The 16,869-nt window shown below is 46.3% G+C and overlaps 1 protein-coding gene across 3 annotated transcripts in view; it reads left to right on the top strand.

Moving 5' to 3' along the window:
• Positions 1-8,916, top strand: part of fbxl19 (F-box and leucine rich repeat protein 19) — a 45,395-nt gene extending 36,479 nt beyond the window's left edge. For all 3 annotated transcript variants that reach the window (XM_081376147.1, XM_081376148.1, XM_081376146.1), the window contains 3 exons: positions 101-265; positions 3,030-3,251; positions 6,466-8,916. In XM_081376147.1, coding sequence (XP_081232273.1) covers positions 101-265; positions 3,030-3,251; positions 6,466-6,620 — 542 coding nt within the window. In that variant the 3' untranslated portion in view covers positions 6,621-8,916. The remainder of the gene's footprint in view (positions 1-100; positions 266-3,029; positions 3,252-6,465) is intronic.
• Positions 8,917-16,869: the final 7,953 nt, after the last annotated feature.

Below are 16,869 nucleotides of genomic sequence, written 5' to 3'. Positions count from 1 at the left end.
TCCTGTATCTCAGTCTCTCACTGATGTCTCGGTCTCTCGCTGATGTCTCGGTCTCTCGCTGATGTCTCGGTCTCTCGCTGATGTCTCGTGTCTTCCTCAGGTCTGCTGGAGCTGAACGTGGCCGGCTGCTCGTGGTCCTCGGTCTCGGCTCTCTGTCAGTCTGTGTGTCCATGTCTGCGGCTCCTGGACCTCAGTCGCGTCGAGGATCTGAAGGACTCGCATCTGAAAGAGCTGCTGGCTCCGCCGTCCAACGACACGCGCTCAGGTCAGTTTCTACACTCCTTCACTGGGTCATGCTTTAATTGAGTGCTGGCAAAACGGACAGATTTAAAGGGTTACGGAGACAATAATGATATTATCAATTCATACTTGTAAAATTGTCATAAATGAAAGGGTCATGAAACCCTAAACTGAAGGCCATATCTTTAACACCAAGCATATCTGCTGACTCTGTTGATTCTCTCCTTGAGTCCTTTAACTCAAAAGTACAGAGTGTAAAAGATCATATTGCTCCTGTGAAAGTCAGGAAGAAGAGTGGCAGACAAAAAGCACCTTGGAGAAACTCAACAGCAGTGCAAAATATGTAAAGACAATGCAGAAAAGCTGAGCACATGTGGCGGAAGACTAAAATGGCAGTCCATTTTTTCCGACCGCATCACAGCACAGAGACAGCACTCATATAGATAATAAACGATATTCACTTAAATACTGATACAGGCAAAACATCAATTCTTTGACTCATTGACTCCCTGTGCCAATGCATTGACGAAGTCAACAGTTGGATGTGCCAAAACTTTCTTCAGTTAAACAGACAAAACTGGAGGCATTGTGTTTGGAAACAAAGATGTTCTCCTCAAGGTGAACACATACCTTCACTCTAGGGGTCAAACAACTAAACATCAAGTCAGGAATCATGGTGTGACACTAGAGTCAGACCTTAGTTTCAGTAGTCATGTCAAAGCAATAACTAAATCAGCATACTATCATCTGAAAAATATTGCAAGAATTAGATGCTTTGCTTAGAAAAACTTGTGCATGCTTTCATCACCAGCAGGGTGGATTATTGTAATGGACAGCTGTGTTAGCTCATACAGAATGCAGAGCAGAACCAGAACACATGAACATATCACACCAGTCCTCAGGTCTTTACACTGGCTCCCAGTTAGATTTAGGATTGAATTTAAAGTATCATTACTGGCATATAAATCACTCAATGGCCTAGGACCTCAATACACTGCAGATATGCTCACTGAATATAAACCCAACAGATCACTCAGATCATTAGGATCACATCAGAAATACCAAGGGTTCACTCTAAGCATGGCGAGTCTGCTTTAGCTATTATGCTGGAACCAGTTTCCAGAAGATCAGATGTGCTCCTACAGTATCACATTCACATCCAGACTCAGAACACTTCTGTTAGCTGTGCATTTACTGAATGAGCACTGTGCCAATGTTCGTCCGACTGATTACACTGTTTTATTTCTGCATCCTCCTTTTGATTCTAAACTCAAATGGCACTGAGAATTGGTAAGAGACAAACATAAATTACTTAATTGGAGAAATTGAGCGATGAACCCATGCTGATGACCTGGGTCTGTGGTGGAGTAGTGAGTTTGACGTGATTAAACTCGGGGTTCTGTGATCGACTCCATGGGGTTTAGACTGATGGGGCAGTGAACCCGAGGTTACCCTGTGAGTCCTAGAGCTCCTCCTGTCCGATCATAGGGAATCGCGTGGTACGACTCGACTCGTTACGGCACGGTTCGGCTCGCTTTAGCTCGTTTGCTTTTCCACTGCAGTTAGTACTGCTTCAAAGTGGGTGGGACTGATCATTATATAGTTGCCGTCTCTACTACCATGACATCATATTAAATGCGAATTTTTCATTCCGTGTTTCCCCATCCACTCCTCGGCAACTGACGAGAGGAACGTCTGCACCTCGTCCACTGACAACGATTCAGCCATTTCTTTTTTTGAAGTTTATACTCCTTATAAAGAGTTTAAACTCTTTTTTTTTTTTTAAGCAAATACTTTTAAAACAGGTTGGCTGTTGTCTACTGGCTATTTAAATCTAGCGGGTTTAGTGTCTCGTGTTGTAAATACAATGACGCTGGTAGAGATGATTCTGTCTGACCAATCAGTGATCTGCAGTGTTTTCACGTCACATTTTAGTATCGGTACGGTACGCTTGGAACCTCAACAGAGGTGGTACCATTTAAAGCGAGCCGAAGCGAGCCGTACCGTACCATACCATGCAGTGGAAATGCGCCAAAGCGTGCCGTACCGAACCGAGCCGTACCGTACCATGCAGTGGAAATGCGCCATTAGGCGCGCTGAATAAACACCACAGACACAGTGTCAGAGTAAAAAGTTTATTCTATGTATCATCTTTTTACTACTTTAATTAATTTTACTCAAATTAATTTATAACTTTATAATTTATCTATTTTAATTCCTTTTATACCTGTTTTAATTTTCCTTGTTTTTATTTTGTGCTTATTTTCTATGCAAAGCACTTTGAACTTCCATAGTGTGATTATTTTAATTCCTTTCTATGTAAAGCATTTTGAATTGCCATTGGGTATGAAATGTGTTATAAATAAACTTGCCTTGCCTAAACTAAATTTTCTGAGATTTTAACAAAAGTATGTGTGTTGAACATCATTGAAGAGAATGTTAGCATCTGTTGGATTTAATTGTAGGGGGAAAAAAAGGTAAAAAGTTCAAGGATCCCAGCTTGAGTGTTTCGGTCACTGGCTTCACCTGAGATGGACCAGGACCACGTTCACACTGCAGATAAATTCAGTGTTCAGTTCACCTTTAGTGCTGAACCCTGTTCTGTTCACACAAACTTCAGTCATTTACTGGAGTGGCAGTGTGTACGAACCCAAACTGAACAGCCAGTGGTTGATCTTGAAAATGCTGGAGAGACTCTACTTGTGGGAACTGAGTGAATGTTCAGTAATACGGTTCTGTGTGAGTCGAGAGCTGTAGTGTCTCAGCGCTAACCGTGTGTTCCCGCACAGCTCACGGAGAGAACCGAGGCGGACGCTTCCAGAACGTGACCGAGCTGCGATTGGCTGGGCTGGAAGTGACCGACGCTGTGTCTCGTCTGCTGGTCCGGTACCTTCCCCACCTGACCAAACTGGACCTGAGCCAGTGCTGCCATATCACAGACCAGACCGTCCACACGCTGACCTCGGCCATCTCACCACTCCGAGAGAGCCTCACACACGTCAACCTGGCAGGTAAAGCCCACACACGCCTCACACACACCTCACACACGCCTCACACACGCCTCACACACACCTCACACACACTGACCTGGCAGGTAAGGCCTCACACGCCTCACACACACCTCACACACGCCTCACACACACTGACCTGGCAGGTAAAGCCTCACACGCCTCACACACACCTCACACACGCCTCACACACACTGACCTGGCAGGTAAAGCCTCACACGCCTCACACACGCCTCACACACACTGACCTGGCAGGTAAAGCCCACACACACCTCACACACGCCTCACACACACTGACCTGGCAGGTAAAGCCTCACACACACCTCACACACACCTCACACACACTGACCTGGCAGGTAAAGCCCACACACGCCTCACACACACCTCACACACACTGACCTGGCAGGTAAAGCCTCACACACACCTCACACACACCTCACACACACTGACCTGGCAGGTAAAGCCCACACACGCCTCACACACGCCTCACACACACTGACCTGGCAGGTAAAGCCCACACACGCCTCACACACACTGACCTGGCAGGTAAAGCCTCACACACACCTCACACACGCCTCACACACACTGACCTGGCAGGTAAAGCCCACACACGCCTCACACACACCTCACACACACTGACCTGGCAGGTAAAGCCTCACACACACCTCACACACACCTCACACACACTGACCTGGCAGGTAAAGCCCACACACGCCTCACACACGCCTCACACACACTGACCTGGCAGGTAAAGCCCACACACGCCTCACACACACTGACCTGGCAGGTAAAGCCTCACACACACCTCACACACGCCTCACACACACTGACCTGGCAGGTAAAGCCCACACACGCCTCACACACGCCTCACACACACTGACCTGGCAGGTAAAGCCCACACACGCCTCACACACACTGACCTGGCAGGTAAAGCCCACACACACCTCACACACGCCTCACACACACTGACCTGGCAGGTAAAGCCTCACACACACCTCACACACACTGACCTGGCAGGTAAAGCCTCACACACACCTCACACACACCTCACACACACTGACCTGGCAGGTAAAGCCCACACACGCCTCACACACGCCTCACACACGCCTCACACACACTGACCTGGCAGGTAAAGCCCACACACGCCTCACACACACTGACCTGGCAGGTAAAGCCCACACACACCTCACACACGCCTCACACACACTGACCTGGCAGGTAAAGCCTCACACACACCTCACACACACTGACCTGGCAGGTAAAGCCCACACACGCCTCACACACACTGACCTGGCAGGTAAAGCCTCACACACACCTCACACACACTGACCTGGCAGGTAAAGCCTCACACACACCTCACACACACTGACCTGGCAGGTAAAGCCTCACACACGCCTCACACACACTGACCTGGCAGGTAAAGCCTCACACACACCTCACACACACTGACCTGGCAGGTAAAGCCTCACACACACCTCACACACACTGACCTGGCAGGTAAAGCCTCACACACACCTCACACACACTGACCTGGCAGGTAAAGCCTCACACACACCTCACACACACTGACCTGGCAGGTAAAGCCTCACACACACCTCACACACACTGACCTGGCAGGTAAAGCCTCACACACGCCTCACACACACTGACCTGGCAGGTAAAGCCTCACACACACCTCACACACACTGACCTGGCAGGTAAAGCCTCACACACACCTCACACACACTGACCTGGCAGGTAAAGCCTCACACACGCCTCACACACACTGACCTGGCAGGTAAAGCCTCACACACACCTCACACACACTGACCTGGCAGGTAAAGCCTCACACACGCCTCACACACACTGACCTGGCAGGTAAAGCCTCACACACACCTCACACACACTGACCTGGCAGGTAAAGCCTCACACACACCTCACACACACTGACCTGGCAGGTAAAGCCCACACACGCCTCACACACACTGACCTGGCAGGTAAAGCCTCACACACACCTCACACACACTGACCTGGCAGGTAAAGCCTCACACACACCTCACACACACTGACCTGGCAGGTAAAGCCCACACACGCCTCACACACACTGACCTGGCAGGTAAAGCCTCACACACACCTCACACACACTGACCTGGCAGGTAAAGCCTCACACACACCTCACACACACTGACCTGGCAGGTAAAGCCTCACACACACCTCACACACACTGACCTGGCAGGTAAAGCCCACACACGCCTCACACACACATGTAAAGCCTCGTGTCCTGGGCTTCAGCTCACAGGCCCGTTCATAACATACAGAAACACCACGACTCTGTGTTAAAGGGGTGGTTGATTATGATTTGACTTCTCTATCTTTAGTTGCTGTTTGAGCATAACACTCAAAGTTCAAAGCGAAGGGAGAGATTTACTTTTACAGAAATCACTTTTTAAGAACTACAACGAGCTTCTTCACGGGATAGTGACATCACTAAACCCTAACATTTACATAAACCCCGCCCCCCGGAACACGATTTATAGATTATCATGACAAAATATGCTAATCAGTGACTCGAAGATTGTTAATTAACTCCACATCAGCTTCATAAATTCATCAACTAACCCTTCAGAAATGTCCTGTTGCTTCTACATGTTGTCACTTCTTCTTGAGTCTCTCCATTTGTGTCCAACATAAAAGGCTAAAAGTTTTTGAAATGTTCAGTGCGTGTGTGTGAGGTAATCGGAGCTGCTAACACACACACACACACACACACACACACACACACACACACACACACACACACACACACACACACACACACACACACACACACACACACACACACACAAGCTCTTGAAGCTCCGCCCTCTGTCCCAGGAGATGCATCTCATTTGCATTTAAAGGGACAGACACAAATGGCACGTTTTTGCTCACCCTCAAAAAGTGACAATTTTAACATGCTATAATAAAATATCTTTGGGGTATTTTGAGCTAAAACTTCACACACACACTCTGGGGACATCAGACTTATTTTACATCTTGTGAAAAGGGGCATAATAGGACCCCTTTAAAGAGCCTTTGAAGAGTGTCCTCGATCACTAATATATCCAGTAAACCTGACGACTGTCACATGAAGCAACCCTTACCTGCAGAAAAACACCTCAAGAATCCTGTTTGTGATGTATAACTAGAAAGGTATGGGTCTGTAAAGTGAAAGTGTGTGTGTGTGTGTGTGTTGCAGGCTGTGTGAAGGTGACGGATCAGTGTTTGCCGCTGCTGCGCCGGTGTGTGTCATTACAGACGGTGGATCTGCGCTCCTGTGGCCTGATGAACCCTGACCTCTGCCAGTTACACACCTTCCCCTGTGCAGATGACAGAGCACTGAAGAACAGCTGAACACACACACACACACACACACACACACACACACCCCCCTTCCCCTGCGCAGACGACAGAGCGCTGAAGAACAGCTGAAATCACTCTCTCTCTCACACACACACACACACACACACACACACACACCTTCCACTGCGCAGATGACAGGGCGCTGAAGAACAGCTGAAATCACACTCTCTCTCACACACACACACACACCCACACACACACACACACACACACCTTCCACTGCGCAGACGACAGAGCGCTGAAGAACAGCTGAACACTCTCTCTCACTCACACACACACACACACACACACACACCCCTTCCCCTGCGCAGACAACAGAGCGCTGAAGAACAGCTCAACACACCCACACACACACACACACACACACACACACACACACACACACACACACACACACACACACCCCTTCCCCTGCGCAGACGACAGAGCGCTGAAGAACAGCTCAACACACGCACACACACGCACACAAACACACACACACTACAGACTCACTCGCTCTGTGTTTTATTTCTGGATCCGCCGTTTGTAAATGGAGAAATCACATCCACGTAGATATTCCGTGTGTGTGTGTGTGTGTGTGTGTGTGTGTGTGTGTGTGTGTGTGTGTGTGTGTGTGTGTGTGTGTCTCGTCTCCTGTGGCTGAATGTACGGTCTCACACACGTTCGGTGAATCTCAGGAGAAACGAGCAGGTTCACCCCAAAATCAAAACAATGTTTATTTTCTTTTTGCAAAATCAAAATAAAGCCCATTTTGGGACCATCAAGATTCTTTACGAGTGAGCAGATTTAGTCTCATAATCTCACAGAAGAGTTTCCCGTATCCGGCACATCCGGCACAAGACTCCGAATCTGGAACTGATGAAGACAAATGTTCATGTAAGTGATTAGAATATGAGGACAAATCTTCATGGTCCTGAAACGGCTTGAATTTGGGGAGACGTGAGGTGTTTCTTGAAGTTCACTGATTGTGATGGATCAGGTGTGTGTGTGTGTGTGTGTGTGTGTGAGAACAGTGTTCATGTCTTCAGCGGTGGATCAGTGACGTTCTCTTCTCTTCGGTGTATTGGTGCCACAAACACACACACACACACACACACACACACACACACACGGAGCCGCTGCCGTCCTCTCTTTATTTCTCTCTTCCTCTCGTCTTGACGGATCAGTGTTCTGACAGAACCGGCACTGAAGGACCCGACCTCTCGACCCACGGCCGGTTCTGTACTCTCGACTCTTTGGTCGAGCTCGAGCTGCTGTGTTTCACGCTGGATCTGATGATGTCCCACATGAATGTTGCTGTAGATTCTGCTGATCTGGGAAGTTTTTTCCTGCGTGAGGTTCAGGAAACACTGACGGCCTCGTCACACATCGCTGTCATTCGCTCCGGTTCTGATCCAGAATCATCCAAACTAAACTTTGCCTTCCACTAGCAATGGAGAAAAGTGTCTCTGTTGGGAAACTGTGGCCAACTAATGACATGGAATAACCTGCAAAATGCATTCGAAAATAAAACATTTAGTGTTTCCAACATGATTCAGTGTTATCAAATCCAACATGGCGTCTCGGAGCGCTGGTTTAGCCGCCGGGTCTCGGACTGGACGACTGGTTCTGATGAACTGATGAACATCTGGTTTCTTCTATCTCTCCATCGCTGAACTCTGCAACACTTCCAGATCCGATGCATGTCAACTCTCTCTCGGACTCTTCCTCGCACACTTCTCTTCAGTATTGGGTCCAATACGTGGCAGTTTCAAGTGTTTGATGGCAGTAGACAAACAGCATCCCTTAAAAGTGACCTCGACAGTGTAGTTGCAATGTTTCTTTTGCTGTTGGTGTTTTTAGACTTCATGTTCAGTGCAGTTCGCATTTAAAAGACGTTCTTGCACATTGGGAAAATACCTGTGCGGTTTATAGTGACATATCAAACACTGAGTTTAGCATCAGGTTGTAGTTTTTCTGAAATCAGAATGAATTCAAGTCTGTCTTGAATGGGTTTTGAATACGGTTCCTCTTTCATCCGAACGTGTGTTTTACAGATTCAAAACCCACTGAACTCAATTGCCATGTATGAACCAAACATTCGCCCTGTTAAAGGCCTAAATCGTATTCTTGTAATATCTTGCCAAAATTTCCTGTTTTGGGCGTTCATATATATATATTTCTTCCTTTGCATTGATCCAAGTGATAGAATATGTGAAACAATGAGGAAAAAGAAAAACAAGGCAGCTACTATAAAAGTGACTACTGTAAAATGTCTAACTAAATAAAGACAATGGGGTTGTTTTTATGTGCTTTGCTTCTCTTTCCTCGATGTGAAACTCCACTCCTGAAACACTTGTGAGAGAAACACTCGTGAAACACACTCGTGAAACACTCCTGAAACACACTCCTGAACTACTCCTGAAACACACTCCTGAAACACACTCGTGAAACACTCGTGAGAGAAACACTCGTGAAACACACTCGTGAGAGAAACACTCGTGAAACACACTCCTGAACTACTCCTGAAACACACTCCTGAACTACTCCTGAAACACTCCTGAAACACACTCCTGAAACACACTCCTGAACTACTCCTGAAACACACTCCTGAAACACACTCCTGAAACACACTCCTGAAACACACTCCTGAAACACACTCCTGAAACACACTCGTGAAACACTCCTGAAACACACTCCTGAACTACTCCTGAAACACACTCCTGAAACACACTCGTGAAACACTCGTGAGAGAAACACTCGTGAAACACACTCCTGAAACACACTCGTGAGAGAAACACTCCTGAAACACACTCGTGAGAGAAACACTCCTGAAACACACTCGTGAAACACTCCTGAAACACACTCGTGAAACACTCCTGAAACACACTCGTGAGAGAAACACTCCTGAAACACACACGTGAAACACACTCCTGAAACACACTCCTGAAACACACTCCTGAAACTCCACTCCTGAAACACACTCGTGAGAGAAACACTCATTAAACACACTCGTGAGAGAAACACACTCGTGAGAAACACACTCCTGAAACACACTCGTGAGAGAAACACTTGTGAATCTACACTCCTGAAACACACTCGTGAGAGAAACACTTGTGAAACACACTCCTGAAACACACTCGTGAGAGAAACACTCCTGAAACACACTCGTGAGAGAAACACTCCTGAAACACACTCCTGAAACACACTCCTGAAACTCCACTCCTGAAACACACTCGTGAGAGAAACACTCGTGAAACACACTCCTGAAACACACTCGTGAGAGAAACACTCCTGAAACACACTCCTGAAACTCCACTCCTGAAACACACTCCTGAAACACACTCGTGAGAGAAACACTCGTGAAACACACTCCTGAAACTCCACTCCTGAAACACACTCCTGAAACACACTCGTGAAACACACTCCTGAAACTCCACTCCTGAAACTCCACTCCTGAAACTCCACTCCTGAAACACACTCCTGAAACACACTCGTGAGAGAAACACTCCTGAAACACACTCATGAGAGAAACACTCGTGAGAGAAACACTCCTGAAACACACTCCTGAAACACACTCGTGAGAGAAACACTCGTGAAACACACTTGTGAAACTCCACTCCTGAAACTCCACTCCTGAAACACACTCGTGAGAGAAACACTCATTAAACACAGTCGTGAAACTCCACTCCTGAAACTCCACTCCTGAAACACACTCGTGAGAGAAACACTCGTGAGAAACACACTCCTGAAACACACTTGTGAGAGAAACGCTTGTGAAACACACTCCTGAAACTCCACTCCTGAAACACTCGTGAGAGAAACACTCGTGAAACACACTTGTTAGAAACACACTCGTGAGAAACACACTCGTGAGAAACACACTCGTGAAACTCCACTGCTGAAACTCCACTCCTGAAACACACTACTGAAACACACTCCTGAAACTCCACTCCTGAAACACACTCCTGAAACACACTCGTGAGAGAAACACTCGTGAAACACACTCGTTAGAAACACACTCCTGAAACACACTCGTGAGAAACACACTCGTGAGAAACACACTCGTGAAACTCCACTGCTGAAACTCCACTCCTGAAACACACTCCTGAAACACACTCCTGAAACTCCACTCCTGAAACACATTCGTGAGAAACACACTCGTGAAACTCCACTCCTGAAACACTCGTGAGAGAAACACTCCTGAAACACACTCGTTAGATACACTCCTCAAACAAACTCGTTAGAAACACTCGTGAAACACACTCGTGAAACACACTCGTGAAACACACTCGTGAAACACTCGTGAAACACACTCCTGAAACACACTTGTGAGAGAAACACTCGTGAAACACACTCGTGAAACACTTCTGAAACATACTCGTGAAACACACTCGTGAGAGAAACACTTGTGAAACACACTCGTGAAACACACTCGTGAGAGAAACACTCCTGAAACACACTCGTGAAACACACTCGTGAAACACACTCGTGAGAGAAACACTCCTGAAACACTTGTGAAACACACTCATGAAACACACTCGTGAAACACTCCTGAAACACACTCCTGAAACTCCACTCCTGAAACTCCACTCGTGAAACACACTCGTGAGAGAAACACTCCTGAAACACACTCGTGAAACACACTCGTGAGAGAAACACTCCTGAAACACTCGTGAAACACACTCATGAAACACACTCGTGAAACACTCCTGAAACTCCACTCCTGAAACTCCACTCCTGAAACACACTCCTGAAACACACTCGTGAAACACACTCCTGAAACTCCACTCCTGAAACTCCACTCCTGAAACACACTCCTGAAACACACTCGTGAGAGAAACACTCGTGAAACACACTTGTGAAACTCCACTCCTGAAACTCCACTCCTGAAACACACTCGTGAGAGAAACACTCATTAAACACACTCGTGAAACTCCACTCCTGAAACTCCACTCCTGAAACACACTCGTGAGAGAAACACTCGTGAGAAACACACTCCTGAAACACACTTGTGAGAGAAACGCTTGTGAAACACACTCCTGAAACTCCACTCCTGAAACACACTCCTGAAACACTCGTGAGAGAAACTCTCGTGAAACACACTCGTTAGAAACACACTCCTGAAACACACTCGTGAGAAACACACTCGTGAGAAACACACTCGTGAAACTCCACTGCTGAAACTCCACTCCTGAAACACACTCCTGAAACACACTCCTGAAACTCCACTCCTGAAACACACTCCTGAAACACACTCGTGAGAGAAACACTCGTGAAACACACTCGTTAGAAACACACTCCTGAAACACACTCGTGAGAAACACACTCGTGAGAAACACACTCGTGAAACTCCACTGCTGAAACTCCACTCCTGAAACACACTCCTGAAACACACTCCTGAAACACACTCCTGAAACACACTCCTGAAACTCCACTCCTGAAACACATTCGTGAGAAACACACTCGTGAAACTCCACTCCTGAAACACTCGTGAGAGAAACACTCCTGAAACACACTCGTTAGATACACTCCTCAAACAAACTCGTTAGAAACACTCGTGAAACACACTCGTGAAACACACTCGTGAAACACACTTGTGAAACACTCGTGAAACACACTCCTGAAACACACTTGTGAGAGAAACACTCGTGAAACACACTCGTGAAACACTTCTGAAACATACTCGTGAAACACACTCGTGAGAGAAACACTTGTGAAACACACTCGTGAAACACACTCGTGAAACACACTCGTGAGAGAAACACTCCTGAAACACACTCGTGAAACACACTCGTGAGAGAAACACTCCTGAAACACTTGTGAAACACACTCATGAAACACACTCGTGAAACACTCCTGAAACACACTCCTGAAACTCCACTCCTGAAACTCCACTCGTGAAACACACTCGTGAGAGAAACACTCCTGAAACACACTCGTGAAACACACTCGTGAGAGAAACACTCCTGAAACACTCGTGAAACACACTCATGAAACACACTCGTGAAACACTCCTGAAACTCCACTCCTGAAACTCCACTCCTGAAACACACTCCTGAAACACACTCGTGAAACACTCCTGAAACACACTCGTAAGAGAAACACTCCTGAAACACACTCGTGAGAGAAACACTCGTGAAACACACTCCTGAAACACACTTGTGAGAAACACACTCGTGAGAGAAACACTCGTGAAACACACTCGTTAGAAACACACTCCTGAAACTCCACTCCTGAAACTCCACTCCTGAAACACACTCCTGAAACTCAACTCCTGAAACTCCACTCCTGAAACACACTCGTGAGAGAAACACTCATGAAACACACTCCTGAAACACACTCCTGAAACACACTCGTGAAACACTCGTGAGAGAAACACTCGTGAAACACACTCGTGAGAGAAACACTCCTGAAACACACTCATGAGAGAAACACTCCTGAAACACACTCATGAGAGAAACACTCCTGAAACACACTCCTGAAACACACTCATGAGAGAAACACTCCTGAAACACACTCATGAGAGAAACACTCCTGAAACACACTCATGAGAGAAACACTCCTGAAACACACTCGTGAAACACACCCGTGAGAGAAACACTCCTGAAACACACTCCTGAAACACACTCGTGAGAGAAACACTCATGAAACACACTCGTGAGAGAAACACTCATGAAACACACTCGTGAAACACACTCCTGAAACACACTCATGAGAGAAACACTCCTGAAACACACTCCTGAAATACACTCGTGAAACACACTCCTGAAACTCCACTCCTGAAACACACTCGTGAGAAACACACTCGTGAAACTCCACTCCTGAAACTCCACTCCTGAAACACACTCCTGAAACACACTCGTGAGAGAAACACTCATGAAACACACTCGTTAGAAACACACTCCTGAAACACACTCATGAGAGAAACACTCCTGAAACACACTCCTGAAACACACTCATGAGAGAAACACTCGTGAGAGAAACACTCCTGAAACACACTCGTGAAACACACTAGTGAGAGAAACACTCCTGAAACACACTCGTTAGAAACACACTCCTGAAACACACTCCTGAAACACACTCGTGAAACACACTAGTGAGAGAAACACTCCTGAAACACACTCGTTAGAAACACACTCCTGAAACACACTCCTGAAACACACTCGTGAGAGAAACACTCCTGAAACACACTCCTGAAACACACTCATAAGAGAAACACTCCTGAAACACACTCGTGAAACACACTCGTGAGAGAAACACTCCTGAAACACACTCGTGAGAAACACACTCGTGAGAGAAACACTCGTGAGAAACACACTCCTGAAACACACTCGTGAGAGAAACACTCGTGAAACACACTCCTGAAACACACTCGTGAGAAACACACTCGTGAGAAACACACTCCTGAAACACACTCGTGAGAGAAACACTCGTGAAACACACTCCTGAAACTCCAATCCTGAAACACACTCCTGAAACACACTCGTGAGAGAAACACTCGTGAAACACACTCGTTAGAAACACACTCCTGAAACACACTCTCGTGAAACTCAACTCCTGAAACTCCACTCCTAAAACACACTCCTGAAACTCCACTCCTGAAACTCCACTCGTGAAACACACTCAAGTCAAGTCAAGTCAAGTCATCTTCATTTATATAGCGCTTTTAACAATGTAGATTGTCTCAAAGCAGCTTTACAGAGATAAGCGTATAATTTAAGGTAACAGAGATTGTTTCGGCTTTACAGCAGAGTTAAGTTATTTCCATCTAAAGTTAGTTTTAATTGATTTGGTTCCGTCGCAATGATCATTTGTTATTAAATTAGGGGCCGCTAAGACGACACCATTCTCTCTACACAGACTTTAAACGCGAACCTGTGAGAAACGCTGATGGCGGTCACATGCGCATTTAGAATGGGTGTGGGATATTTTGCGCGCAGTGAGATGGTTGGAACTCAACTGGCCTAATTCTTCTGTAAGAAAGAACTGCAGCTACTCCAGAGTTAACTTGTCCATCTTCAACGTTTATTAGATCATACAATTGCAGGTTTTGTGTGGATATATGTATCAAAGTGGTTTCTGTGAGAGAACAAAATAAAGATGATAAATATAAATGATAATATGACATGACAGAATATACACAGATAAGTTTAAGTTATATGAAATATCAGCAAACCAGAGCTTATTACAATATATATATTCTAAATGCAGCTACATTGAACAGATCGATCTGCCGCTGCAGCTATCAAGAGGTGTCAGATTACAAATGTGTGTGCGCTGCTCAAGCACTCCCGTGCGCTCGTTATCACATAACTAATACGCCGATAAGGCATCGGATAAATGTTTTAATCAACATATGACAAGCAACTCCCTTTCCCGAATGAATAAACATCGTTGACAAATACAACAGGATGACTCGAACACGCGCGAGCGCTGTGCTCGATTGTAGCTATTGACAATAATATTTCTGAGGTAAAATAAACTGAATCACGCTCTGACACTCTATGAAAAACGTCTACAATGACATTAAATATTTCTACTTACATAGTTATGAACGCACAGCAATACCACACAAGGGAAAAGACTTTTAGAAAGAAAATAAACAATGCCAGGAAACTCCGTATAACTTTGTACTGGATGCTGCCGAATGAAACTTTCTGCGCATGCATCAGGCAAGTCTGAACAAGTTCGACTCGCGCATGCGTGAGGCGGGGAATTTTGTACAGCCGCCCCACAAATTTACACAGGAAATTTGTAAATCCACAAAATGTCCCAGCTTAACTAATGGTGCTACGAACTAAACTTTAGGCATTTCAGGTAACACAATGAGTTTAGCAACAGGGCGGACATATGTTTTGCCCTTGATGTCAACTTCGACGGCTCTTATTGCACCGTCATCGCTTGGTAGGACTCGGGTTACCCTACCGACAGGCCATTGTGCTCTGGGAAGTTGAAAGTCCACAATCAATACAACCTGATTGATTGCTAAATTTGGTGTGATGTTCTGCCACTTCTGTCGAAGCTGAAGACTGGGAAGGTAGTCTCTGAGGAACTGGGTCCAGAAGTGATCAGCGATCACTTGGCTGTGTCTGTAGCGGCGCCGTCCAAGTAGATTGCTGGGTCCATACACAGCCTGAGGTAGGGAAGCGTCCCGCCGCCCCATAAGCAGCAAATTGGGGGTAATAGGGTCAGGATCTGCTATATCAGATGATACGTACCCCAGGGGTTTTGAATTTACAATGCCTTCCACTTCGATTAATACTGTGGTAAGGACTTCCTCCGAGACGATGTGATCTTTCAGAACGACTTGGAGGGCAGTCTTGACTGATTTAATTTCCCTCTCCCACACTCCCCCGAAGTGAGGTGCATGAGGTGGGTTGAATTGGAAGGAAATTTTTTGTTTGGCTAGTTGTTCTCGGAGCGATGGTTCCATTTCGGCAAAGGCTTCAGAGAGCTCACGCTCTCCCCCCTTGAAGTTGGTGCCTCTGTCGCAGATCATCTCAAAGGGCTTTCCTCTCCTTGCTGTGAAGCGTCTGAGGGCTAGTAAAAATGAATCTGCATCCATGCTGCATAACAAGTCGAGATGTATGCATCTTGTAGTGAGGCATTTAAATATTATGCCCCATCTCTTTCCTTGCCGTCTGCCAATTTTGATTACATAGGAACCAAAACAATCAACTCCTGTGGACCAGAATGGAGGTTGGTTAATTCTCAGACGGGAAGCAGGCAGGTCTGCCATTTTAGGTACAAGGGGCTTGCCACGCCATTTCCTACACTCAGCGCATTGTCTCTGGTACTTTTTTATCACCTGGCGGCCTCTGAGAACCCAATAGGTTCGTCTTAGCTCTGCGAAGACTCTTTCTGGACTCTTTCACCCCAACACTTTCTTTTGTGTTGGGGTGTTCTGGTGCCAACACAATAGGGTGAAGTGCATCCTCTGGCAGTGTTGCAGCCTTGCGTAATCTACCACCCACTCTAATCAGATCAAGATGAGGATCAAAAGTTGGAGCAAGGGAGTGTAATCGACTGTTTGAATGCACAGATTTATTGGCTTTAAGGGCATGTACTTCCTTAGGAAAACTTTCAGTTTGTGCACGTCTGAGTACAGCAGTTTCAGTCTCTATGCGTTCTGTGGCAGACATAGGGGGTGCTGCCGCCCCATGCAGAGACTGATATGTGGTCATGATGAGGTCGTCCCATGATTTGCAGTTATCTACATCAGGTAAAGAGGCATTACTGATTGTGACATTACCACAGA

The sequence above is a fragment of the Scardinius erythrophthalmus genome (genome assembly GCF_964197995.2).
Source record: "Scardinius erythrophthalmus genome assembly, chromosome: 10".
NCBI classification, from domain to species: Eukaryota; Metazoa; Chordata; class Actinopteri; order Cypriniformes; family Leuciscidae; genus Scardinius; species Scardinius erythrophthalmus.
Note: the sequence above shows the minus strand (reverse complement) of the source record. Positions and strands in the feature narration are given on the sequence as shown.